The 24,937-nt window shown below is 56.6% G+C and overlaps 1 protein-coding gene across 3 annotated transcripts in view; it reads left to right on the top strand.

Annotated features, from left to right (window-relative positions):
- Window positions 1–24,937, top strand: part of PIK3R6 (phosphoinositide-3-kinase regulatory subunit 6) — a 61,147-nt gene that overhangs the window by 15,073 nt on the left and 21,137 nt on the right. The window contains exons 2-13 of one of the 3 annotated variants that reach the window (XM_023243588.2): window positions 1,109–1,216; window positions 10,085–10,168; window positions 10,600–10,691; window positions 11,296–11,364; window positions 12,226–12,358; window positions 16,471–16,540; window positions 17,740–17,923; window positions 20,727–20,892; window positions 21,171–21,257; window positions 22,565–22,988; window positions 23,284–23,362; window positions 24,083–24,205. In XM_023243588.2, the coding sequence (XP_023099356.2) occupies window positions 1,204–1,216; window positions 10,085–10,168; window positions 10,600–10,691; window positions 11,296–11,364; window positions 12,226–12,358; window positions 16,471–16,540; window positions 17,740–17,923; window positions 20,727–20,892; window positions 21,171–21,257; window positions 22,565–22,988; window positions 23,284–23,362; window positions 24,083–24,205 (1,524 nt within the window). In that variant the 5' untranslated portion in view covers window positions 1,109–1,203. Of the gene's footprint in view, window positions 1–1,108; window positions 1,217–5,629; window positions 8,650–10,084; window positions 10,169–10,599; window positions 10,692–11,295; window positions 11,365–12,191; window positions 12,359–16,470; window positions 16,541–17,739; window positions 17,924–20,726; window positions 20,893–21,170; window positions 21,258–22,564; window positions 22,989–23,283; window positions 23,363–24,082; window positions 24,206–24,937 lie in introns of those variants that run through there. The other 2 variants (XM_045044500.1, XM_023243589.2) reach the window with 2 other exon arrangements.

Here is a 24,937-nt window from a genome sequence, read left to right as displayed (position 1 = left end):
ACATGTATGATATATGTATATGATATACATCATGATATGTATGACATATGTATATGATATACACCATACATATGTAGAAAACACACATGCATATCATATATGCATATATATGATATATGTATATGATATACATATGCATATCATATACATCATATACATGTATGATATACATCATGATGTATGATATATGTATATGATATACATCGTACATATGTACATTATATACATATATCATATATATATGCATATATGATATGTATGTGTGTTTTCTTTCTAAACATTGCCAATGGTATAACATGTTTTAATACTCATTCTGTGATTATCAGTAGGCTAAAATTATTCAGAGTGCATTATAATTTTATTTCATTGTATATATATGGCCTTTACCATTCCTAATATTTACTTATTGTTCTCTCTCTCCAAATTAGCTTTCCCAGGTATGTTTTCATTCATTTATTGTGGAGTTCACTTAGTTGTGGAGTTTGTTGCTCTGGGAAGCAGGGTTTGGGGGGGGTCTCCCACTGCGGTCACGGTGGGGCGGGCGGGGGTCGTGACTGAGGGCACAGGCTTGAGCCGGATAGTCTGAGTCCAGTGCTCAGTCCTTTACTGAGCTGGTAAAGCTATTTGACCTTCTGTAGTCTTTTTTTTTTTTTTAGAGAGAGAGAGTGCTAGCTGGGGAGGGGCAGAGAGAGAGGGAGACAGAGGACCCAAAGCGGGCTCTATGCTGACAACAGAAGGCCCGATGTGGGGCTCAAACTCATGAACCGTGAGATCGCGACCTGAGCAGAAGTCGGATGCTTAACCAACTGAGCCACACAGGCGCCCAAACCTTCCATAGTTACTTAACCTCACTGTGCTTCAACGTCCCTGCCTGTAGAATGGAGAGAAAATTGTACCCACCTCCTAAGGTCAATGCAAATGTTTAAACGTTGGTCATTTTTCAGTGTTTAGAAGAGGGCCAGGCTCAGAGCCAGCACCGCAGAGGAATTTCTGAAATAAATGTAGCCTTTCCTCCGACGTGCTGGGAGCCTGGGTCCCCCAGGAGCCCCTCCATTCCCCCAGACGCATTTTCTGTACCTTCCAACCACTTACGCTAACTGCCTCTTAGTTTGCAGAACCACGTCTGTGCGGAAAAACAAGCACTTTACTTTCCATTCTGCTGCTGAGACGACCACATCCTCTTCACACGTACCCCGGGCTCCCATGGAGAGCTCAGGTCAGTATGACCAGGTTGGGGTGGGGGGGGGGAGGGGAGAGAGAGGGGTCGAGTGCGTCCGGCTGCCTCGCAGGGGAAGGCCTCCCTGGCAGGTGACAGTGCCCCCCTGGGGCTGCCATCTCAGACCCCCATCTCAGCCGCCCCAGTGTGAGAACATCTTGAGAAGCGGACCTCCACGCCCTTGTACGAGCCCCGGCTCCTTGCAGATCACTGAGCTGGACACTGAGGAGGAGAATGACAATAACCAAGATCTATCGCCAGATGCTTGGGTTCATTTACCAAACGCCTCGGTAGCAGTTACAATCTATCAGGTCGTGATAAAAGCCCTTGACAAGTATTAACTCACGGAGTCCTCATAAAGGCCCCCTGAGATAGATGTTATCGCTACCCCCATTTTACAGAAAGAGAAAGTAAGGCCCAGCGGGGACAGGTATTGCTCCCAAGGCCACATAGTTTTGTACAGTCAAACCAGGACTTGACCCCAGCAGGCTAGCTCCAGCGCCGTGCCCTTAACGATTTCGCTGTGGCTTTTCCCGGGCAGTCGTCAGAAGGATTCTGTGTGGGACAATATCAATGCCCTTGTCCCTGTTTTATGGAAAAGGGGAACAGAGGCTCAGAGAGGTTAGGTCATCTACTCAAAGCTGCACAGCTAATATCGGAACCAAGGTCTAGCTCATGGCAAAGCCCACGCTCTTCACACTTTGTCAACCTGGGACGAGGGATGACCTTTCCCTCAAGATGCGGATCCCCTAATGGTCACCCAGGAAGTCACAGAGCACTTCTCACGAGGCTTAGACGCTAATGCCCTGGAAGACCCCTATCCCAGGGAAGGGGAAGGCACAGCCAAGGCAAGTGCAGTTCCACGGGTCGTTATTATCCCTAAGACACGCATCCTTTCCACACCCCGTCACCGTCAGAGCCTCCCACAGCCGGAAGAGGCTCGGGCTGAATCAAGCAAGCCCGCAAATCCCTGTGTTGCGATATTCCGGGTTATCTTTCACCAGCTGGGGTTTGCCCGGTCCAGAGGGTGGCGGAGTGGAGCCAGCAGTGTGAAAATCTCAATATTTCTTTTTTAAGAAAAATTTTTAAGTGTTCACTTATTTTTGAGAGAGACAGAGACAGAATGCGAGTGGGTCAGGGGCAGAGAGAGAAGGAGACACAGAAGCAGAAGCAGGCTCCAGGCTCCGAGCTGTCAGCCCGGAGCCCGACGCGGGGCTCGAACTCCCAAGCTGTGAGATCGTGACCTGAGCCGAGGTCGGACGCTCAAACGACTGAGCCGCGCAGGCGCCCCGAAAAATCTCAACATTTCAAAACCAACTTACTTTGCGCTGGCTTTACGTAGAACATTAGATGCACGCCATGCTGCGTTTTAGGAAGAGAGGTGTACCAGTGAAATTCCTTTGGATACGAGCAGTAGAAACGCATGTGGCTGGTTTAATTTCCCAAACACAAAGAGTGCCCTTCCCGCATTCCTGCCTGCCGGCCATCACCTGCGCGGGGCTCACCCAGAGGGAGAGAGAGTCCACTGGCCAGCTTGGTTTTGTGTCTGCTCCAGGCCAAGGCGAAGCAGGGCGCCTGGACTACAATGAGCAGAGAGGGCTGCTGGGCGGGCGAGACCACCGGCAGCCTCCACCGAAGATGTGACAGAGGGCCGCCCCCGAATCAGATGGGGGAAAGAAGACATCCCCCAGTTAGGATGCTGGCCCCGGGAGCTCCCCAGGGGCGTCTCGCCATCACGATCAGAACTGAAGTTGTCCCGGCTGTCTTCCCAAATTACAGATGCCTAGAACTTGCCCCACCTTCCTGTAGCCCTAAGGGGTTCTCTCATCCTAGCGTTCAGAAGAGGGGCCCCCGAAAGGGAAGGTATTTCTTTAGAGGCATGCAAAAGGCAACGCTCCAAGGCGCCCGAGTTACTGTCATTTGGCCATCCCTGCAAACAGGGCCAAGAATGCAAACCATTTTTGAACGACCTGAGCCCTTGTTCCACGTGGGGGTCAGGGGGCCCCGGGCATGGGCATAAAAGAGAAGTGGAAGCCACATGACTCCAGCCAATGGTGCGTCTGGGTGCTGAGGGCAGATTTCAGTAAACTGAGATGTCGAGATGGAGCTGTGGGAGCACCGGGGCTTTTCAGGCGAGTCCTGAGTCCCCGGTTGGGAGGCCGGTCCGCGAAGTCCACGTGTGGTCAGCGTGCGGGGACTCGTGGGATCTGGGAGAACGGACCCCAGCTCCGGGGTCAAGGTGGGGGGAAAAGTCACCCTCTGAAATGGGAACCAAGCTGCTAAGTGACATTCCCCTGCACGGAACTAACCTGCCTTAGGAGTCCCCCGTCTGAACAGGGCCACAGGTGACCTGTGCTGTCCTCGACTGTTTTATGGCTCACCCGACGTGAAGTAACGGGCCCTGGGGTTAGTTTTCAAAGAGAGGGGACCAGAAAGAGTCTGTTGGTGCGTTCTCCCTCTCCGTCCAGGGAGGGGCTGCTGATTCTGGCGGCTGATGCCCAGAAAGCAGAATAGGGCAATTCTTTCCAGCGCCCTAGTTGGAGGGAGACGTCCCTTGGGAGTCGCAAATTCAACCTCTTGGGTGATAATTTTGTGTGTCCCAAGTGACCTGAGGTTGCCTGTCACCCTTTCGTCTGGAGGGACATGTCCACTCCTCCTGATGCGGATGGATGCCGTGGTCCTCTGTGGCTGTGTTAGCGAGGTTTTCTCCACAGAAACAGCCCCCGTAGGATATACACACATATTTGGGATGAGATTTATTTCTGTTAACATTTATTTATCTATTTATTTATTTATTTGTTTAGAGAGGGGAGAGGGACGGGGCGGGGGGAGAGAGAGAGAGTCCCAAGCAGACTCCATGCTGTCAGTACAGAACCCGCCACGGGGCTCAGTCCCACGAACCATGAGATCACGACCTGAGCCGAAATCCAGAGTCAGATGCTTAACCCACTGAGCCACCCAGGCACCTCTAGCGTGAGATTTATTATAAGATTTATTATATTTATTATATGAGAGTTATGATATATATTTATTATAAGGAGATTTATTATATTTATTATGAAGATTTATTCACGTTACCATGAAGGCTATTTGGGGGCGGGTGGAGGGTGTCAGCCTTTTGTTCTATTCAGGCCTTCTACTGATTGGACGAGGCCCACCCACGTTAGGGAGAGCCACCTGCCGACTCAGTCTACTGATTTAAATGTTTGCCTCATCCAAAAACACCCTCGTAGAGACACCCAGAAGAATGTTTGACCAGATATCTGGGCCCCTTGTAGCCCTAATCAAGTTGACACATAAAATTAACCATGACAAGTAGGTGTGGGGTAACTTGCAGAAGACAAAGACTGGTCTGCTTGGAAAAATCTTGGAAGATTTTCTTCATGTCATGGCTGGACCTCGAGCACTGATGTCTACTGCCCAGCTCCCAGGGTTACGTTTCTTCTTTTTTTATTTTTTATTTTTTTAATGTTTATTTATTTTTGAGAGAGAGACAGAGAGACAGAGCATGAGTGGGGGAGGGGCAGAGAGAGAGGGAGACACAGAATCTGAAACAGGCTCCAGGCTCTGAGCCATCAGCACAGAGCCCGACACGGGGCTCGAACTCACAGACCGTGAGATCATGACCTGAGCTGAAGTTGGACGCTTAACAGACTGAGCCTTCCAGGCGCCCCTCCCCACCACAGTTACATTTCTGAACAGACACCACACCTATTGCAAAACAAGCTAACAAACAATGACAACTTTCAACTTTCTCCAATTATTTCCTTTGCATCTCCTTCTGCCACCGTGACAGCCAGGAAGGAGCCATTCTGACCCTGTGACCTTCATTCTTATGCAGGGATGATTGTCCTCTGTGAAGCCTGAGCATTTTAGCACTTGACTCCTTTCTTGACTAACAGGTCAATTACCCAGAACTCTAAGCTTATCACTTAAGACAGTAATTCACATCCTGATGATACATTAGACTGTCCTGGGGAGCTATTAAAAAACAAACAAACAGGGGCGCCTGGGTGGCGCAGTCGGTTAAGCGTCCGACTTCAGCCAGGTCACGATCTCGCAGTCCATGAGTTCGAGCCCCACGTCAGCCTGTTTCCGATTCTGTGTCTCCCTCTCTCTCTGCCCCTCCCCCGTTCATGCTCTGTCTCTCTCTGTCCCAAAAATAAATAAATGTTGAAAAAAAAATTTAAAAAACAAACAAACATTAGTTCTCATACTCTGATATCTGATTTAAATTGGTTTCGGGTGAGCTGTATATTAGTGAGGTTTTTTAAAGTTTATTTTATTTTATTTTATTTTGAGAGAGAGAGAGAGAGCACATGCACAGGGGAGGAGCAGAGAGAGAGAGAGCGCAGGGGAGGAGCAGAGAGAGAGAGAGGAAGAGAGAGAATCCCAGTCTCCATACAGTCAGCACAGAGCCCAACACGTGCCTTGATCTCATGAAACATGAGATCAAGAGTCAGACGCTCAACCCACTGAGCCACCCAGGCGCCCTGTACATTAGTGTTTTTTAAAGCTTTCTGAGTGATTCTCCTGTGAAGCCTAGATTGGGAAGGGGGGAAAAGGAAAACATTCTATGAAGCGTTTGGGAGAGATGTGATTCTGTCTGGGATCACAGAAGGCTGGAATGGCCAGAAATTGAAGAGTGGACCTTGAGCTAAGGGAGTCCTACTGTGGTCAGGACCCTGAAACCCTACTTCTCCATCCCTCCCTATTGGGTCCTTAGCCTCATAACACCTACCCTGGTCTGAGAGCTGGGCATCTTTGTGCGGGCGACTTTATCCAGCATATTGATTTTCAGCACTCAAAGCCCAGACACTCATAGATAAGACATATGTTCAGAGTCTCACCTGGGAATTTCCTCCTCTCCCTTTTCCGGGTGAGCAGGTGGATGGACACACGTAAGAGTGCCGCTTTAGAAGAAGAGGCTTTGCCGAAGAGAAAGCTCTCTTCCCGCATTTCTGTGGCCTTATGTAAATCACGTCTCCCCTCAGAGCCTCATTTTCCCGTCTGTAAAATGGGACGAGAGCCTCTCCGATCCCTCTGGGCCTGACCTCTGCGCTTGGAGAGGCAATGTGGGGCAAGGGTAAGAGCTCTCGACCTGGAATCTAAAAAACAGAGAGAAGAGTATGTGGAGGGCAAACCCCCAGGGCTCTGCTGAGAATTCAATGGGGTAATATGCCAGAAAACGCTCTGCAAGTACACGGGTCAGTCAGAGAATGCTAGCCGCCGTAACAAATAACCCCAATGTCAGTGGATTAGCACAACAAATGCTTATTTCGCACACCGCCATCCAGCGTGGGCTCCAGTCTTCCGGGGACTGAGTTCTCCCTCCTTCTTGTGGTACCGCCATCTTGAACATGTCTTCCAAGGTCCCCACGGGATGGGAAGAGAGAGGTGGAGGCTAGTGCAGAGGATTTTAGGACCGGGCGTGAATGTGTCATATGTTGTGTCTACCGTATTCCATTGGACAGGACTCAGCACATGGCTCCCGTAACTGCAGGGGAGTCTGGGAAATGTAGTCTTCCCGTCTACCCGCGACAACCGTGAGATTGGTTTGATGAACACATGACATTGTCTTGCCATGCCTGCGTACGACTTTCTGTGTGTCTTCCTTTCAAGTGCTATTTAAATGTCAGATATTAATAGTAACGTGACAATATCCCACATTCCTGGATGGAGGGGAGGATAATAATTAGGAATGTTTATTTCTTTATTGGCCGTTCTGAGTCAAGAATGACGGTAGACGTGCATGTCGTATATGAACAACCTTGAGACGCTTGAGGCACAAGAAATATTCCATTTCTTTCTCTTGCTTCATGCAATCAAATCCAGCTTCAAGCTCTCCTTTGCCACGGCCAGTACAAATTCCAATGTCATTCCCTTGGGGGTGGTTCCCCCTCTCTGTGATCTTGTAAGCCCAGGGGTTACAAAGTCTTCATGATGGAAAAGTCCGTGGTCTTCAGTCCTCTGTAGCTGCAGCCCCCTGAACAGGTTGGCTAGGCTTGCATGGTGCATAGGGAGAGAGGGGGTTCCTTTGGGGACACTCTTGAGTGCTGGCAAAGGTGACCCAGGAGACCACAGCAGTGACCCTCAAGGTCAGAGGTTCGTGCTCACCTGCCTTCAGCCGGGATCTTTGCCACCCCCCGGTGAGCTGTGTCCCAGCCGGCCCTGGTCTGGGCTCTCCCAATCCAGGGGACTGTAGCCTCTCTGCTTCCCTTTGGGTTATCACTCTCCTCTAGAACTAAAAGCATCAGCCTTCACCCCCACCCCTCTGAGATAATCCAGCTCATCGTCTCCGTCCCCTTGACAGGGGTCTCAAACTCAGGGGCCGGGTAGAGGGTGTGGATGGGGGAAACCAAGAGGGGAGCACTGTGAGGAACCAGAATAGCTGTGCCCCATCGACTGCCCCCATGTGAGGAGAATGCGTGCCCGATGTCAACGGACTTTCAAGAGATGCCAGAAACCCAACTTTCATGCAAAATCTCCTGATTTGTCAATGTTGGCAGCTGATTCCTTTTTTCTTCTTTCCTTTCGAGACACTCTGCAAGCCCAAACAAAACACGTCTGCAAGCCAGATGTGGACCAAAGCCCGAGAGTTTGTTCTGGCTGCCCAGACTTTCGAAAACACACTTTATTTGGGGTTGTCTCCTGGGGCTCCTGGCAACTTCTCTATTTTTTTCTCTGAAACATAAAAGCTGAACTCCCTTTGCAAAGCGGAGGAACCCAGGGCTCAGAAGACAAAGGCTTGACTGCCCTTTGAGTGAGGGGGCAGGGGGGAGATCACCGCGTTCACGGTTCCCAGCCTGTGTGGTCCTTGGTGAGGCGGGTGGAGAAGGAGGAGGAAGGAAGGAGGAAAGAAGAAATAACATAATGTTTTCATAACTCAGCCTGCACTGACTCCTTAAATCTTCATGCAAGGTGGAGACAGGTAGATGGGAAGACAGCTTGCGGCCAGCCTTCGTGCCAGGCTTCGTGATCCTGGCCAGTGTGGGGGATGCTTCGGTGCCCAGCAGGGTGGCTGGGTGGCCAAACGTGGGGTGTAACAGCCAGTGCCCGTTCTCGGCCTCAGGGAAGGCTCCAGAACGGGCCTCGATGTGCCCCAGGGCGACAGGGGAGAGGCAGGTAGAAGGTGAGGGCTTTGGAGAAGCCAGGTGGCCGACTTAACAGACCTCACGCCAGAGCCTTGGAGGGGCCGGTCCCCAAACCCCCGGCTCACCCCGGGTCCTCGGCTAACCCCATTCTAACTCCTGAACTGCAACCCGCTGGCTTCTGAAAATTGTGATCTCGATCCTGCTTGCTTCCCAAGGCGCTCGAGGCAATTAAGATCTATGTTCAGTAGGATGTAAACCAAGAGCAGGAAGAGGATGCGGGAGGAGAGGTCCCTGACCCCTGAGATGAGCTGATTTGTGACGCTGGGCCCCAGTCTGACCGTAAGTTTCCTGACAAGCAAGCGAAAGAGGAACCCCAGACATGCGTGTGGTTTGCAGCGTCCGAGAACCCAAGAACGCACACGCTTGCCTGTAAATTCGATCTCTTGTCGGGAGCTGGTGGTAAAGAGGGGTCTGTGGTGTGGACAGCGTCTCCCGGGCTTCCTGTGTTAGTCCGGAGCCTTCGAGAAGCAGGGTGGCCACGCGGGGACCGAGGTGGGGGGGCACACCTTGGGGGCAGGAAAGGGAGAGGGTGCGGACCGACATCCGGCTCCGAGGGAAGGAGAAAGAGAAGGGCTCAGCTGGGCGGCTGGGGGACCCCTGCATGGAAGTCAGGCATGGAGAAGGGCCCCAGTGTCCGAGGAGGAGACTGTGAGGGCCCACGGCTCCCCGTAGTGGCCCCATAGCGGGCGACGGGCTGCCCGCACAGAGCCCAGCTAATCTCCCCATAGTGGGAGATGAGCCAGGGGCCTCCTCCCCGTTACCAGTGAACCTCACTTGTTCAGATGGTGAGGACTGGATCTGAGGCCATTTCAACAGGGGACAGAGATTGGGCTCGGCCCCCAAAGAGACAGACAGCTGGGGGGGTTGTAGCCAGTGGACGGCGAGGGGGCCAGCGGATGGGAGATCCCTGGGAGGAGACACCGAGGGTGTAGGTTCCTGCTGAGAGGGTTCTGCTAAAACCAGTCCACAGGCAGGCGGAAGGCAGGACCGGGGCCAAGACGGGGGGTGGGGGTGGGAAGGGTTACTTAGAGCCTGAGTTCACTTGATCAGGGGCACGATCACCTCCTGCCCCAGCATTTATCTGACCCGTTTCTTTCGGTTGGCTTTAAATTTTCACTTCATGTATCGATTGAGGAACCCCTTAGAAATGTTGTTTTTTCAGGGGCGCCTGGGTATCTCGGTCGGTTGAGAGTCTGAGTCTCGATTCCGGCTCCGGTCATGATCTCGTGGTTTGTGGGTTCGAGCCCCATGTCGGGCTCTGCGCTGGCCTGCTTGGGGTTCTCTCTCTCTCCTCTCTCTCTCTCTCTCTCTCTCTCTCTCTCTCTCTGCCCCTCCCCTGCTCGCTCACACTTCTCTGTCTCTCAAAATAAAGAAACATTTAAAAAAAATTTTTTTTCGAGCACACATTAAAATAACAGCCTAGTGATTCGATTGTTTTAGGACCTTCTAAGGCCCTATAAAACCACCCCGTGTACCGCCGGGGGCACACTGACAGCACTCTGGCTTTACGGAGCACACGGAGATGGTGACTGAAAGGCTGTGTTTCGGGCCCGTGTGCCCGCTGTCTGCTCCGAGCTGGCCACTTTGGGGCACCTCTCGGGGCTTGGAGAAGGGGGGCTGAAGACGGTCTCAGGGAGTGCAGGGGTGGGGGGGAGGGGGACGCCAGGGGCCCCAAAGCTCCTGGCCTCAATGCTCGCCTGCCCCTGCCGCCCAGATGCTGAGCTGGATCTCCAACGGAGCGTGCAGGCCGTGCTCCGGGAGCTCGGCGCCCAGGCCCCGTCCCTGCAGAGCAACCAAGGTAAAAGCCAGCAGGCAGCCTCCGCCACGATCTCTCCCAACCACCTTCCCAACCCCCCCCCCCCCCCGGCGAACCAAATTCCCCTCGACCCTCTGCGCCCGCCAGACTCCCAGAAACGTGGCCCCGGGTGCAGACCTACAAACATCGCCGGTCCCTAAGCCACAGGCATACACCTGTGTCCCCCTAGTGTCCCTCTGCCTGCCTTTCCGCCCTGAGAGCCCCCTGTCCTCAAAATTCAGCAGAGCAGAATTCCACGGGTGAGAAGTCCAGCCATGTGGCCCCAGAGCCAGATGCCCAGCTGAGGGGTCAGACTCGTGGCTGCTCAGAGTCACGGTCTGGGGCTCCAGGGCGCAGGGTCCCGCTCCGGGGGTCCCCCGCTAAGAGCCCCCTGCCCCACCTACGTGTGCCGGGCTCCCCTTTCTCCCCGCCAGGCATGTGGAGATGGTCCCTGCATAAGAAGGTGGAGCGAGATCCTGGGAAGAGTCCGGCTCTGGTCCGCATTCTGCTCAGAGAACTGGAGAAGGTGGGTTCTGGGGCTTCGGGGAGGCGGGCGGGAGTAGGAGAGAGGGAGAGGGAGAAAGAGAGTCCCAGCCAGCTGGGGCCTCGGGGCCATCAGAGCCGCGTCCCCCAGACTCCGGTCACTTGTGGGCTGTCAGCATGATGTTTGCCAGCCGTGTCTCCCTCCTGCACCCTTCTGTCAGTGAGATTTTCTTGGTCCTGACTCGCATTACTTCACGTGACTTAGCCCGTTCCCCCAGGACCGTAAATGGAAAAGCCCCCACTGGCAGAGAGACAGAATATCGATAAACATAAGTGCCTATTTCTTATGACCTTTTCTTTCTTCTTTTTTTTTTTTGACGTGATTTTTTATTAACATTGAATAAAAAAATAATATCCACTCTGGCTCTCTCCTGCATTGCAAGGGGAAGAGTGGGGGGGGGGGGCTGGCACTTCCCACCCCGCCCCCAGGCGCGGGGCAAGCCCCGCCTCCGGGGCTCCCCTCCTTCCCTTAGGGTGACGTTTTCAAAATCGTTCTTGGACCGCTGAAAGTGACCCTCCACACCACCCCATGCCCCCTCCCCCGGGCCCCCAGACCAGTAAATGCCCTGCGATCTCCTGTTTTTCAGGCAGAGAGCGAGGACATCCGGCATGCGATCATTCCCTTGCTGCACACGCTAATGTATGTGCTCACTAAGGTGAGCGTGACGCCGAGGGTCAGGGCGGTCGTGGCAACCCACACGTGGCAGGGCCAGACACTGTCCTCTCCCGCAGGAGACACACAGTCTCTGCCTGGGCGTGCCTAGGAGAACTCTTGGGTGGCCTGCCCCAAACCGTCTTCCCCACACTCGCGGTGCCCTGCCCCTAATACACAAAGCGGGCTACTGGGGAGGAAGTTGGGAAAGCGGTGCGTGGGAGGCATGAGAGCCTCGAATGCCGGAATGGGGTCCTCGGGATTGCTCCCATGCGCCCCGGGGGCCATCACTGACCCCTGCTCAGGAAAGGGACAAGCCACGGAGAAAATGTCTCGACAACAGCGATCAGGAGCTGTGTACGATCCCAGGGGGTGGGAGAGGGCAGCGAGGGAGATGAGGGGCAGAGAGAACAGTTCGGGGGCTGCCGGGATCCAGGGGCAGGAGGGGGCTGGGCTCGGGCCAAGGCAGAAGGCGCAGGACGAAGCGGAGCCCCGTGGCCACTGCACTGGGAGCGTCATGCCTGCGGGATATCGCGCCCAGCAGGCTGGAGACGAGACTCCAAGTTTTCAGCCTAGAGCCCCGCAGGAATGTGCTGCCCGGACAAGCAGAGGGGAGGGGAGGGGAGTGGATTTGCTAGCAGGACAGGGTGAGATGGATCCCCTTTGGGGCGAGTTTGAGTGGGGTGTCTGAGAGGTGTCTTTCAGGTGCCGGGCGAAGAGACTAGGGGTGTACGTTTGGGAGGGAGGTGTGAGCCCAGGTCTGGCTGTCAGACCTGCCTTTCCTCCTCTCCACCCCACCCTCCCACCCACCCAGCACCCTTTGTGACCTAGGGCTCTGGGCACCCAACTCCTCCCTCCCACCCAGGCCACGGGCATCACGGAGGAGCTCTACCGGAGGACCTACACCTTTTGCACAAGGTTGCTAACCCTGCCCGCCCCCTACTGCACGGTCGCCTTGGACTGCGCCATAAGGCTGAAAACCGAGACCGCTGTCCCAGGTGAGAGCTGTCCCAGCTAGGAGCTGTCCCAGGTGAGACCTGTCCCAGGTAGGAGCTGTCCCAGGTGAGGCCTGTCCCAGGTGAGAACTGTCCCAGGTAGGAGCTGTCCCAGGTGAGACCTGTCCCAGGTAAGAGCTGTCCCAGGTAGGAGCTGTCCCAGGTAGGAGCTGTCCCAGGTGAGACCTGTCCCAGGTAGGACCTGTCCCAGGTGAGGTCTGTCCCAGATGAGACCTGTCCCAGGTAGGAGCTGTCCCAGGTGAGATCTGTCCCAGGCAGGAGCTGTCCTAGGTGAGAACTGTCCCAGGTAGGACCTGTCCCAGGTAAGAACTGTCCCAGGTAGGACCTGTCCCAGGTGAGAACTGTCTCAGGTAGGAGCTGTCCCAGGTGAGACCCGTCCCAGGTGAGAGCTGTCCCAGGTGAGACCCGTCCCAGGTAGGCGCTGTCCCAGGTGAGACCCGTCCCAGGTAGGCGCTGTCCCAGGTGAGACCCGTCCCAGGTAGGAGCTGTCCCAGGTGACACCTGTCCCAGGTAAGAGCTGTCCCAGGTAGGAGCTGCCCCAGGTGAGACCCGTCCCAGGTGAGGCCTGTCCCAGGTGAGAACTGTCCCAGGTAGGAGCTGTCCCAGGTGACACCTGTCCCAGGTAAGAGCTGTCCCAGGTAGGAGCTGTCCCAGGTGAGACCTGTCCCAGGTAGGACCTGTCCCAGGTGAGAACTGTCCCAGGTAGGACCTGTCCCAGGTAGGACCTGTCCCAGGTGAGGTCTGTCCCAGGTGAGACCTGTCCCAGGTAGGCGCTGTCCCAGGTGAGACCCGTCCCAGGTAGGAGCTGTCCCAGGTGAGACCTGTCCCAGGTAGGACCTGTCCCAGGTGAGACCTGTCCCAGGTAGGACCTGTCCCAGGTGAGGTCTGTCCCAGATGAGACCTGTCCCAGATAGGAGCTGTCCCAGGTGAGACCTGTCCCAGGTAGGAGCTGTCCCAGGTAGGACCTGTCCCAGGTGAGACCTGTCCCAGGTAGGCTCTGTCCCAGGTGAGACCTGTCCCAGGTAGGAGCTGTCCCAGGTGAGACCTGTCCCAGGTAGGACCTGTCCCAGGTAAGAACTGTCTCAGGTAGGCGCTGTCCCAGGTGAGACCTGTCCCAGGTAGGCGCTGTCCCAGGTGAGACCCGTCACAGGTAGGCGCTGTCCCAGGTGAGACCCGTCACAGGTAGGAGCTGTCCCAGGTGAGACCCGTCCTAGGTAGGAGCTGTCCCAGGTAGGAGCTGTCCCAGGTAGGAGCTGTCCCAGGTGAGACCTGTCCCAGGTAGGACCTGTCCCAGGTGAGACCTGTCCCAGGTAGGACCTGTCCCAGGTGAGGTCTGTCCCAGATGAGACCTGTCCCAGGTAGGAGCTGTCCCAGGTGAGACCTGTCCCAGGCAGGAGCTGTCCTAGGTGAGAACTGTCCCAGGTAGGACCTGTCCCAGGTAAGAACTGTCCCAGGTAGGACCTGTCCCAGGTGAGAACTGTCTCAGGTAGGAGCTGTCCCAGGTGAGACCTGTCCCAGGTGAGAGCTGTCCCAGGTGAGACCCGTCCCAGGTAGGAGCTGTCCCAGGTGAGACCCGTCCCAGGTAGGCACTGTCCCAGGTGAGACCCGTCCCAGGTAGGCGCTGTCCCAGGTGAGACCCGTCCCAGGTAGGAGCTGTCCCAGGTTACACCTGTCCCAGGTAAGAGCTGTCCCAGGTAGGAGCTGTCCCAGGTGAGACCCGTCCCAGGTGAGGCCTGTCCCAGGTGAGAACTGTCCCAGGTAGGAGCTGTCCCAGGTGACACCTGTCCCAGGTAAGAGCTGTCCCAGGTAGGAGCTGTCCCAGGTGAGACCTGTCCCAGGTAGGACCTGTCCCAGGTGAGAACTGTCCCAGGTAGGACCTGTCCCAGGTGAGGTCTGTCCCAGGTGAGACCTGTCCCAGGTAGGCGCTGTCCCAGGTGAGACCCGTCCCAGGTAGGAGCTGTCCCAGGTGAGACCTGTCCCAGGTAGGACCTGTCCCAGGTAAGAACTGTCTCAGGTAGGCGCTGTCCCAGGTGAGACCTGTCCCAGGTAGGCGCTGTCCCAGGTGAGACCCGTCACAGGTAGGAGCTGTCCCAGGTGAGACCCGTCCTAGGTAGGAGCTGTCCCAGGTAGGAGCTGTCCCAGGTAGGAGCTGTCCCAGGTGAGACCTGTCCCAGGTAGGACCTGTCCCAGGTGAGACCTGTCCCAGGTAGGACCTGTCCCAGGTGAGGTCTGTCCCAGATGAGACCTGTCCCAGGTAGGAGCTGTCCCAGGTGAGACCTGTCCCAGGCAGGAGCTGTCCTAGGTGAGAACTGTCCCAGGTAGGACCTGTCCCAGGTAAGAACTGTCCCAGGTAGGACCTGTCCCAGGTGAGAACTGTCTCAGGTAGGAGCTGTCCCAGGTGAGACCCGTCCCAGGTGAGAGCTGTCCCAGGTGAGACCCGTCCCAGGTAGGCGCTGTCCCAGGTGAGACCCGTCCCAGGTAGGAGCTGTCCCAGGTGAGACCTGTCCCAGGTAGGAGCTGTCCCAGGTGAGACCTGTCCCAGGCAGGAGCTGTCCCAGGTGAGACCTGTCCCAGGTAGGCGCTGTCCCAGGTGAGACCTGTCCCAGGTAGGAGCTGTCCCAGGTGAGACCTGTCCCAGGTAGGAGCTGTCCCAGGTAGGACCTGTCCCAGGTGAGACCTGTCCCAGGTAGGCTCTGTCCCAGGTGAGACCTGTCCCAGGTAGGAGCTGTCCCAGGTGAGACCTGTCCCAGGTAGGCGCTGTCCCAGGTGAGACCTGTCCCAGGTAGGACTTGTCCCAGGTAAGAACTGTCCCAGGTAGGACCTGTCCCAGGTGAGGTCTGTCCCAGATGAGACCTGTCCCAGGTAGGAGCTGTCCCAGGTGAGACCTGTCCCAGGCAGGAGCTGTCCTAGGTGAGAACTGTCCCAGGTAGGACCTGTCCCAGGTAAGAACTGTCCCAGGTAGGACCTGTCCCAGGTGAGAACTGTCTCAGGTAGGACCTGTCCCAGGTGAGAACTGTCTCAGGTAGGAGCTGTCCCAGGTGAGACCTGTCCCAGGTGAGAGCTGTCCCAGGTGAGACCCGTCCCAGGTAGGAGCTGTCCCAGGTGAGACCTGTCCCAGGTAGGACCTGTCCCAGGTGAGACCTGTCCCAGGTAGGACCTGTCCCAGGTGAGGTCTGTCCCAGATGAGACCTGTCCCAGGTAGGAGCTGTCCCAGGTGAGACCTGTCCCAGGCAGGAGCTGTCCTAGGTGAGAACTGTCCCAGGTAGGACTTGTCCCAGGTAAGAACTGTCCCAGGTAGGACCTGTCCCAGGTGAGAACTGTCTCAGGTAGGAGCTGTCCCAGGTGAGAACTGTCTCAGGTAGGAGCTGTCCCAGGTGAGACCCGTCCCAGGTGAGAGCTGTCCCAGGTGAGACCCGTCCCAGGTAGGAGCAGTCCCAGGTGAGACCCGTCCCAGGTAGGCGCTGTCCCAGGTGAGACCCATCCCAGGTAGGAGCTGTCCCAGGTGAGACCTGTCCCAGGTAGGAGCTGTCCCAGGTGAGACCTGTCCCAGGCAGGAGCTGTCCCAGGTGAGACCTGTCCCAGGTAGGAACTGTCCTAGGTGAGACCTGTCCCAGGTAGGAGCTGTCCCAGGTGAGACCTGTCCCAGGTAAGAACTGTCTCAGGTAGGCGCTGTCCCAGGTGAGACCTGTCCCAGGTAGGCGCTGTCCCAGGTGAGACCCGTCACAGGTAGGAGCTGTCCCAGGTGAGACCTGTCCCAGGTAGGAGCTGTCCCAGGTAGGACCTGTCCCAGGTGAGACCTGTCCCAGGTAGGCTCTGTCCCAGGTGAGACCTGTCCCAGGTAGGCTCTGTCCCAGGTGAGACCTGTCCCAGGTAGGCGCTGTCCCAGGTGAGACCTGTCCCAGGTAGGACCTGTCCCAGGTGAGACCTGTCCCAGGTGAGAGCCGTCTCAGGTAAGAGCTGCAGTGCAGCTACATCCACGGTCTTGCTTTTCCTCCGAGGTTCCTGGAGCTCAAAAGTCCCAGCACCTTCTGTGGAGGGTACGAAATGGGGGTCAGAGACCAGAAGCCAGTTGGCTGATGCGGTCTGCTTTGCAGGGACACTGTACCAAAGGCTGGTCATTGCCGAGCAGAACCTGACGAGTGAGCTGTACCCCTACCAGGAGAGGTGAGTGACCCCTGACAGCATGCTGGCTTCCGTCCCCTCCAGGTGTTGGGACGCCATGACTACTCACTGAGGGGGACAAGGCTGGGTGGAGAGGAACCCCAGCAGAGTTTCCTGTCCATGGCATTTGTCCGGGGGCGGAGTGTATTTGCAAGGGTGGGCGGGGCCTGCCTTCTCTGGAGATCACCGGAAGCAGGGTGGTGGGTCTGTCCTCTGGGGCTGGCTCAGAGCCCTCCCGCTCACGTGCAGAAGGTGATAGGAGCACTGGGCCGGTCTGGAGTTCTGTCGTTCCACCTCCGTCCCGCCCTTGGCCATGATGCAGCATCAGCCGGCCAGCCTGCTGGCCAGAGGTGGCTCCCGGCTGCTTACGGTCCAGGCCACAGTCACACCGTGAAATCTGGGGCTTTCGTCTGTGTGTGCCTGGCCCTTCCGATAAGATTGAGGAAATGTCTGCTGTTGGTGTGGGGAAGAGGGGCCGGTGAAGTTGGGGGTGCCGCTGCTGACCCGGCCCTGGAAGGTGTGGCTTGAGGCTGTGTTCATGGGGGGTGCAGGGAGGTGAGGTGGAGAGACCCAGAAGAGCCGGGAGCCAGGAAGGAGAGCAGGGGCGGGAGGGAGAGCAGGCGCTGGCATGATAGGGTGATGGGAGGAGGCGGGGCTCACTCAGGGTCCAGAGTCCGCTTGGGCAGGAAGGAATTAGGGTCCCTCCTGGAGGGCGATGTCATCAGTGGACCACAGAGCTGAGGGGGTGGGGGACAGGATTTAGCTTGGGACTTGCCTGGACGCGAGACTAGGGGGCACCCAACGGGGGCCAGCTGTTCCTGCCTGCTCTCTGATTTGCCACAGTCCCCACTCCTCCCTATTGCTGTCCCCCCAGAGACTTCTTTTTTAAGTTTATTTATTTTTGAGAGAGGGCAGCGCAGAGAGAGAGGGAGAGAGAGAATCCCAAGCAGTCAGCGCAGAGCCCGAGGCGGGGCGCCACCCCGCCAACCGCGAGATCATGACCTGAGCCGACATCAAGAGTCTGACCCTCAACCGACTGAGCCACCCAGGCGCCCCAACCCCCATAGACTTTGGAATCCGAGGCTCCTGTTTTTGGAGGAACAAAATACTCGCGGGCTGCAGGGCTCCACGCTGCCCTTCCAGGCGCTCTCCCCGCCGCAGCCATCCTCTGCAGCAACCCCCCCCCCCACCTCTGCCCTCAGAGCATTCCTCTTCGTGGACCCCGAGCTGGTGTCCCCGTCCGTGTGCAGCGCGCTGCTGCTGGAGCTCGAGGCGGCGCAGGCGCAGCAGACGCCCGAGGCCTGCATGCGCCACGTGGTCGCCCACGCCCTGCAGGCCGCCCTGGGGGACGCCTGCCACGCAGGCGCTCTGCAGAGGAAGCTGCAGGTAACCGCCCCGCCCCGCCCCAGCCCTCCTTGGCTGCGCCCGGGGCCCTGCACGCACACGCCAGCTCTCCCCCCCCCCCCCCCCCCCCCCCCCCCCCCCCCGTCTGCTCTCCTTCCCGGTTCAGACCACCCTTGACCCCTCAATGAGGAAGGAGTACGCACTCGTTAAGGAAAATCCGGGGCGGGAATGCACGCAGGCCAAAAGAGGAAAGGAAAATCGCTCACACACCCCCCCCCACCCAGATGTATTTCCAATCAACGTTTTGGTCTATTTCCTTAATAACACAGACGACGGTAACCCGGACAGGTGCTGTCGACTGAATGTCTGTGGTGTCCCAGGCACAGCGTTAGACACTTTTACATGTATCACGTTTCAAAAAGGCTCACCACGTGTCAACAACATTGTGAAACGGGTATAATCATTAAAACTGGGGCACAGAGAGGTTGATAACCTGCCCGTGGTCACACAGGTACAAAGTGGGTCAGGATTTGAACCCAGATCTCTCTGACCTCAAACTTATGTTCCACCGCCTCCCGGCCCCACAGCCCCACCACCCCTTTTTAGCAGGAGATACCAAACTCTGCATACAGTTGTCCCGAATTGGGGTGAGAGGCCGGGCCTCAATACTCCCGCACCTATTAATTATTGGACGTGGACGGTCCTCAGGAAGGGACATGACCGTGGGGAGTGGCATTTTTTTTTTTTTTTTTTTTTTTTTTTTTTTTTTTTTTTGCCGGAGGCTGACTATGGAAAGGGACTCAGCTGACAGCTGACGGTTGCTAATGCTCCCAGCAGCGGGGCTAACGAGTGCCTCAGTCTTGAAGGTGGGAATCCGGGGAGCCACCATGGCATTTATCACACTGTTGCACATGGAATCAAAGCCAAAGACATCTCAATGGCCTACAAGACCCTCGAGATCTGTCCTACCTCCTCGCTTCCTCTCTGATTCCATCTGATTCCATCTGATTCCAACTTCTGTACTTTCCCTCTCTTCCTCTCTGCTCCAGCTACATAGGTCTCCCTGTTGTCCCTCAAACATGCCAGGCATGCTTACACCCCAGGGCCTTTGCACATGCCGTTTCCGATGCTTGGAACATTCTCTCAGATATCCACATGGCTCGCTCTCTCACTTCCTTTAGGACTTTACTCAAAAGTCACCTGTCGGTGAGACCTCCCTGATCACCTTATCTAAAATGTCAGCCCCTGGCCCCAATTTCACATCCTTCTTCTCTGCAATTTATCGTATTATAAATTTTACTTCTCTTGTTTATTATCATGGGGGGGGGTGGAGAGAGAGAGAGACATACACTATAACATAAACTCCCTGGGAACAGGAATTTTCATCTGTTTTGTTCACAGCTGTATCCCAGCATCTAGAACAGGGTCTGGCATATCGTGGGTGCTCAATAAATATTAGTGTATTTATAAATTAAGCAACGAGATGAAATGGACCCGATGGCCCCTTCTAACTCTGATTCGGTCACCTTCTCGTTGCATTATCTGTTCGCTCCACAAGTGTTTATTGGGGCCCTAGCCACCCAGAATGACCCTCCCTCCCTTAATCAGGAAGTTAGGATCCCGCTCAGCAGACCCCCCCCCCCCAAGCACAGACCAGAGAGGAAAACAAGCCCTGGTGTGCAGACAACATAATGCAGGGCTCTTCTCAGGGTTTCGGATCTGCACCACGGGAGGGAGGAGCTGAAGAGCATGGGATTGCCCAGTGAGAAGCTTTCAAAACCTGTTCCCATCCATTCCCATTAAGGAGAAAGGCTCAGCTTGGTGTTCTACCCCTAACTTCTTTAACAGTCCCTTCCCTTTTTCTTTTTTTTAAGTTTATTTATTTTTGAGAGGGAGAGAGAGAGAGCAGGGGAGGGGCAGAAAGAGAGGGAGACACAGAATTGGAAGCAGGCTGCAGGCTCTGAGCTGTCAGCACAGAGCCCGACGCAGGGCTCGAACCCACAAGCCGTGAGATCATGACCTGAGCTGAAGTCGGAGGCTTAAACCGACTGTGCCACCCAGGCGCCCCTAACTTCTCTTTTTATTATTTTTTATTTATTTTTTTTTAATTTTTTTTTCAACGTTTATTTATTTTTTTGGGACAGAGAGAGACAGAGCATGAACGGGGGAGGGGCAGAGAGAGAGGGAGACACAGAATCGGAAACAGGCTCCAGGCTCCAAGCCATCAGCCCAGAGCCTGACGCGGGGCTCGAACTCCCGACCGCGAGATCGTGACCTGGCTGAAGTCGGACGCCCAACCGACTGCGCCACCCAGGCGCCCCTAACTTCTCTTTTTAAAAAGAGAAGGCAAACTTCCAGCCATAAAGCCTTGGCAGGCTGGCACTTAAAAATAGTGGTTTGTGAGGATTATATTCATCTTGGTTATTTTTCTAAGTGGGACGTGTGACTCTAGCCTTTTTATACAGATTACCAACATAAATTGTCCTTCTGAAATAGCTGGGAACCAAAGTGAGCTGATTGAAAGAACAAGGGCGAGAAAATAATCACACAGCAACTATTTAGGGAGCACCCACCATGCGCCAGGGCGTGTTCTAGGCGCTGCGGATGCCGCTGTAAACAGACTGCCTTCCTGGAGTTTACATCCAGGCGGGAGCAGAACACTGACCCAAGGGCGGCCCTCCCTGCCCCCTCTGGGGTCCCGCCGTTGCGGGGCAGCCCCGTGTGGGGGACAGAGAGGACGCTCAGGTGTGGGCAGCATCGGGCAACCTCGGAGCCCGGGGGGGTGGGGGTGGGTGGGAGTGGGGGGCTGGGCCGGGACCCAGGCTCTGGCGCCCCTCCCCGACAGGCCAGCCCTCGCCAGGCCCTGGAGCGCTATTTCCACGCCGTGGTGGCAGCCGTGGAGCAGATGGCCAGCGAGCCCAGCCCGAGCCGGGAGGGACACCTGGAGAGGCTGGAGGAGATTTACTGCTCGCTGCTGGGGCCGGAGGCGGCCGCCAGGGGGCGCTGCGGCGGTAAGCGGGCGGCGGCGGCGAGGCCCGGCGAGGGCCCGCAGGGGGGCGCCGGAGAGCAGCGCTGCACCTGAGGCGGGCGGGCCTGCGCGGCTCCTGGGGGGCCTGGAGACCGAGGGCCGCCCGGGGAAGCTGGACGGTCCCGGGCTAAGCAGGCAGAGAGGAAGCCTGGACGGGACCATATGGGGGAGAGAGGGTCTCTGCACGCCCCCCGCGCCCTCCAGGAGCCGCAGGGGAGGGCAGAGGAGAATCCCACAGCCCTCCCCCCCCCCTTCTTTCAGGTGACCCCCTGCAGTCCCCGCAGCCAAACATCCCTCTGCCCAGCCCCCACATCACCTTCCACCTGTGGACGGATGAAGAACAGCTCTGTAAGTGCCTCACACCTCCTCCGTGCAGAGCTGAAGGGACATGAGTGTGTGTGTGTGTGTGTGTGTGTGTGTGTGTGTGTTTCTCACTGTGTGTGTGTGCATTCGCGTGTCCGTGTTTGTGTGTGTGCGTGCAAGTGTGCTTTCATGGGCCTATAGGTCTGTGTCTGCGTGACTGCGTGTATCACGTGTGTGTATCTATTTATGTCCTTGCGTGTGTGTGTGCACATCTGCGTGTGTGTGTGTGTTCACGTGTGTGCGCCTTGCTCCCTGAGCTGTTCTGCACGTCTGGAGGAACGCATTTTCTCTATGCCAGAAGAGCTCGGTGCCTTAGCCACTGGCCTCACCTAGAAAGGGCCACATGCCCAAGCTGATGCCGACAGACAATGAATGTCCCCAAGAAGGAGGCAGTCACACAGAAGTTACAGTTCCAGGAGCTGGAGGGGTCTTTCCAGAGAGATCTGCTTGCCTCACACTTCTGTCCACACTGGCCTTCCCCTTACACTGTCCCTGGCTCTTCTCAAGAGAGGTGGGGGTGGGGGGAAGTGCTGGCTGGTGAACTAGGCCCAAGTCCCTCCTTGCATGGGCTGGGTCATCCTAGACTGCCTCTGTGTTCTCTCTGGGCCTCAGTTTCCTCATGGGTAATAAAATGAAAGTAGATGAGAAAAGCCTAGGGGCACCTGCGTGGCTCAGCGGTTAAGCGTCAGACTTCAGCTCAGATCATGATCTCACCGTTTGTGAGTTCGAGCCCTGTGTGGGGCTCTGTGCTGACAGCTCAGAGCCTGGAGCCTGCTTTAGATTCTGTGTCTCCCTCTCTCTCTTCCCCTCCCCTGCTCATGCTCTGTCTCTCTCTCTCTCTCTCTGTCAAAAATAAATAAACATTAAAAAAAATAATAAAAATAAAAAAACATTTCTCGAAAGAAAGAAGGAAAGAAAGAAAGAAAAGCCTAGAAGTCTTTCCTGGAGTAGGCAGGGTCTGCTCTCTGTGTCCCAGGGGAAGCCACAGACAATAAGAGGATAGGAGGAAGCTAATAAAGAGGGCTCCAGAGTCAGCGAAGGGGAAGGTACCCAGTGTAGCTGACTACTGCAGGACTTCTCAGAGCCTTGAGTACATGTACTCAACACGAGGTGTCAGGAATATGCGGGCTTCGCCATCTCTGTTCACCGCAGGACCTTTGTTCCTTCGCGGGGCATCTTATGGGGCTTCTGTCCAGCTGAACGGTGTTTGAGAAACACGGGAGCCCAGGCCTTGCAGGGGTGAGGCCCTGCCAGCCTCCTCTGACCTCTCCTCCCCGCTCCCCGCATCCCAGGGAAGGAACTGGTGCTCTTCCTGCGCCCGCGATCCCAGCTGTGCCTCAGCGCCGACTTGGAGGCCTTGGATCTGCAGGGCCTCTGGCCGGACCGGGAGCTGGCCCGGGTGTCCATGCTGTCCACAGACAGCGGCATCGAGCGGGACCTTCCTCCGGGGGCCGACGAGCTGCCCCTACCCGGCAGCCCCGAGATGGAGCGCGCCAGGCTGCAGCGCAAAGGCGGCGTCAAGAAGCGGGTGCGGCTCCCGGACGTCTTGATGCCCGCGTGCTGGGACGGGCCCCCGGGTCTACACCGCAGGACGGGCAGGCCCAGTGGGGACGGGGAGCTACTGCCTGGTGTGTCGCGGCTTCACACGGCCAGGGTGCTGGTGCTGGGGGACGACAGGATGCTGGGGCGCCTGGCCCAGGCCTACCACAGCCTCAGGTAGGGCCCGGAGGGGGGCGGGGCGGGGCGGGGCGGGGCGGGGGGCGGGGCTGCGTCAGACCCAGCTCGCCGCCGCCGCCAGGGGGCACTGCGCGCACCAGCTCGGCGCTTTACGTTCTGGCGAGCCCAGCAGCCCTCGGCACCACACCGCGCCCGTTCTGCAGATGAGAAAACGGGTGCCGAGAGATTGAGTAGGTCGCTCACAGGCAAGAGAGAATACAGAGCAGAACCAGGATGTGGAACCGTTGGAAGCGCAACCCCCTGCCCTGACGCCTGTGTTCCGCCCTCTTTCTAGGAAACGAGAAACCCAGAAGTGCTGCCTCACCCCCAGGCTCAGTCTGCAGCTGTACTACATCCCCGTGCTGGCACCCGAGGTGGCTGGGCAGGGGAGGGGGGAGGCACGTCGGGGAGGACGTGGGAGGGGCGTCCCCTGCCTCAGGGGCTGGGCAGGGGGCACGCTTTAGCCCCATCCCTGGCCCCAGGGACTAGGATCACCCTTCCTTAGGATGCGGGGCTGGGGGAGCCCTTGTGGGTCTGTGTCCCGGAAGCCACAGACGCAGGCCCCGGAGGCTCAGTGTCCCCTGGGGGGGGGGGTGGGGGGGGCAGGCAGCCTGCCCGCCCAGTGCTGAGTTTTGTTTTGCTTTCCTGGTGGGATTTATTGCTTTATTGCAAGCCTCTCCTCAAACAGGGGCTCACACGCACGCACGCACAGCATGCTTCCTGGGATCCCATGAAAAGAAGTTTCGGGCAGTGGGAGCCCTTTGATCTATTGGGGGCCAGACTCCCCTTGGCGGCTTTTCGATTATTCGATTGCCCCGCTCTGCTTGCTTAGTGGGGAGCATTCAATTCCAAGCAGTATTTGTCTCTCTACTTCCAAGGCTGAAGATCGCCGTTCAATGTCCCCAGCAAGCGGTCCTCAGTTAAGGGTTTACCAGCTTCATCTGAGGTATAAGACCCAATAGGCTTCACGTGGCAGAGAAAGCGAGGCCCCAAGAGGTTCAGTGATCGGCCCATAATCCCAAGGCCAGTTCGCGGAGGGGACCCTCTGGCCAGAGACCCGGCCTGATGGGTCTGCCCCGTCCCCTTGTCCCCAGAAACAGGCATCATGCAGACATTCGGAGCTCAGAGAGCTGGCCACATTCCTGGGCCGCGCAGACCCGTGGTATGAGAGCACCGTGAACACACTGTGCCCGGCCATCCACAAGCTGGCAGAGATGGTAAGGGGGCAGCGAGGGCGGGAGGGGGGGCATTTCAGATGTTACCCTTGACCCTTGACCTCAAGGGTCAACCCCAGGGCACCCCCCCCCTCCCCGGGGTGGGATGAGGCCAGAAGGAAGCATGGAAGCTGGTGGTCGAAATTCCCCCAGGCACCTGCTTTGGGTGGAACACCGGGCAGACCATCGAGCAAAACATTCTTTCCTTAGTGTGTAGGCCAAGGTGCTTCCTGGGACGGCCTCTCCATGAGTGTAATAGCCCGTGTTTCCTGAGCACTTACGGGTGCCAGGCGCTGTTCAAGGGCACTCGCACTCCACGGCCCTACCAAGTAGGCACTCTTGTCGGCAGGTGCGAGTGTAGCCATCTCCCCACTTTACAGACCAAACTACTGAGGCGCGAGATTAGGGAACTTGTCCAAAGTAAAAAGGCGAGAGGTGGACTCCCACCCGGAACCGGACAGCTTGATTCCAGGTAGGCGGCTCGTGAGTTCATCTTCCAGTGACTTGAAAAGATCTTCATATATTAAGAGAATCTCTTTTTTTTTTTCCCAAGTAAACGCCACCCCACCCCCCAACGTGGGGCTGGAACTCACAACCCTGAGATTAAGGGTCGCTGGCTCTACGCGCTGAGTGAGCCAGGCAGGTGCCTCTACTACTAAGAGAATCTTAAGCTTTTAGCCGTCAGGTGTTGCCTGACGTTTTTTTCCACTCTGTTATTTGCCTGTGAATTTCATC

The sequence above is a fragment of the Felis catus genome, chromosome E1 (assembly GCF_018350175.1).
Source record: "Felis catus isolate Fca126 chromosome E1, F.catus_Fca126_mat1.0, whole genome shotgun sequence".
Taxonomy (NCBI): domain Eukaryota; kingdom Metazoa; phylum Chordata; class Mammalia; order Carnivora; family Felidae; genus Felis; species Felis catus.
This window is presented reverse-complemented; position numbering and strand designations above follow the sequence as displayed.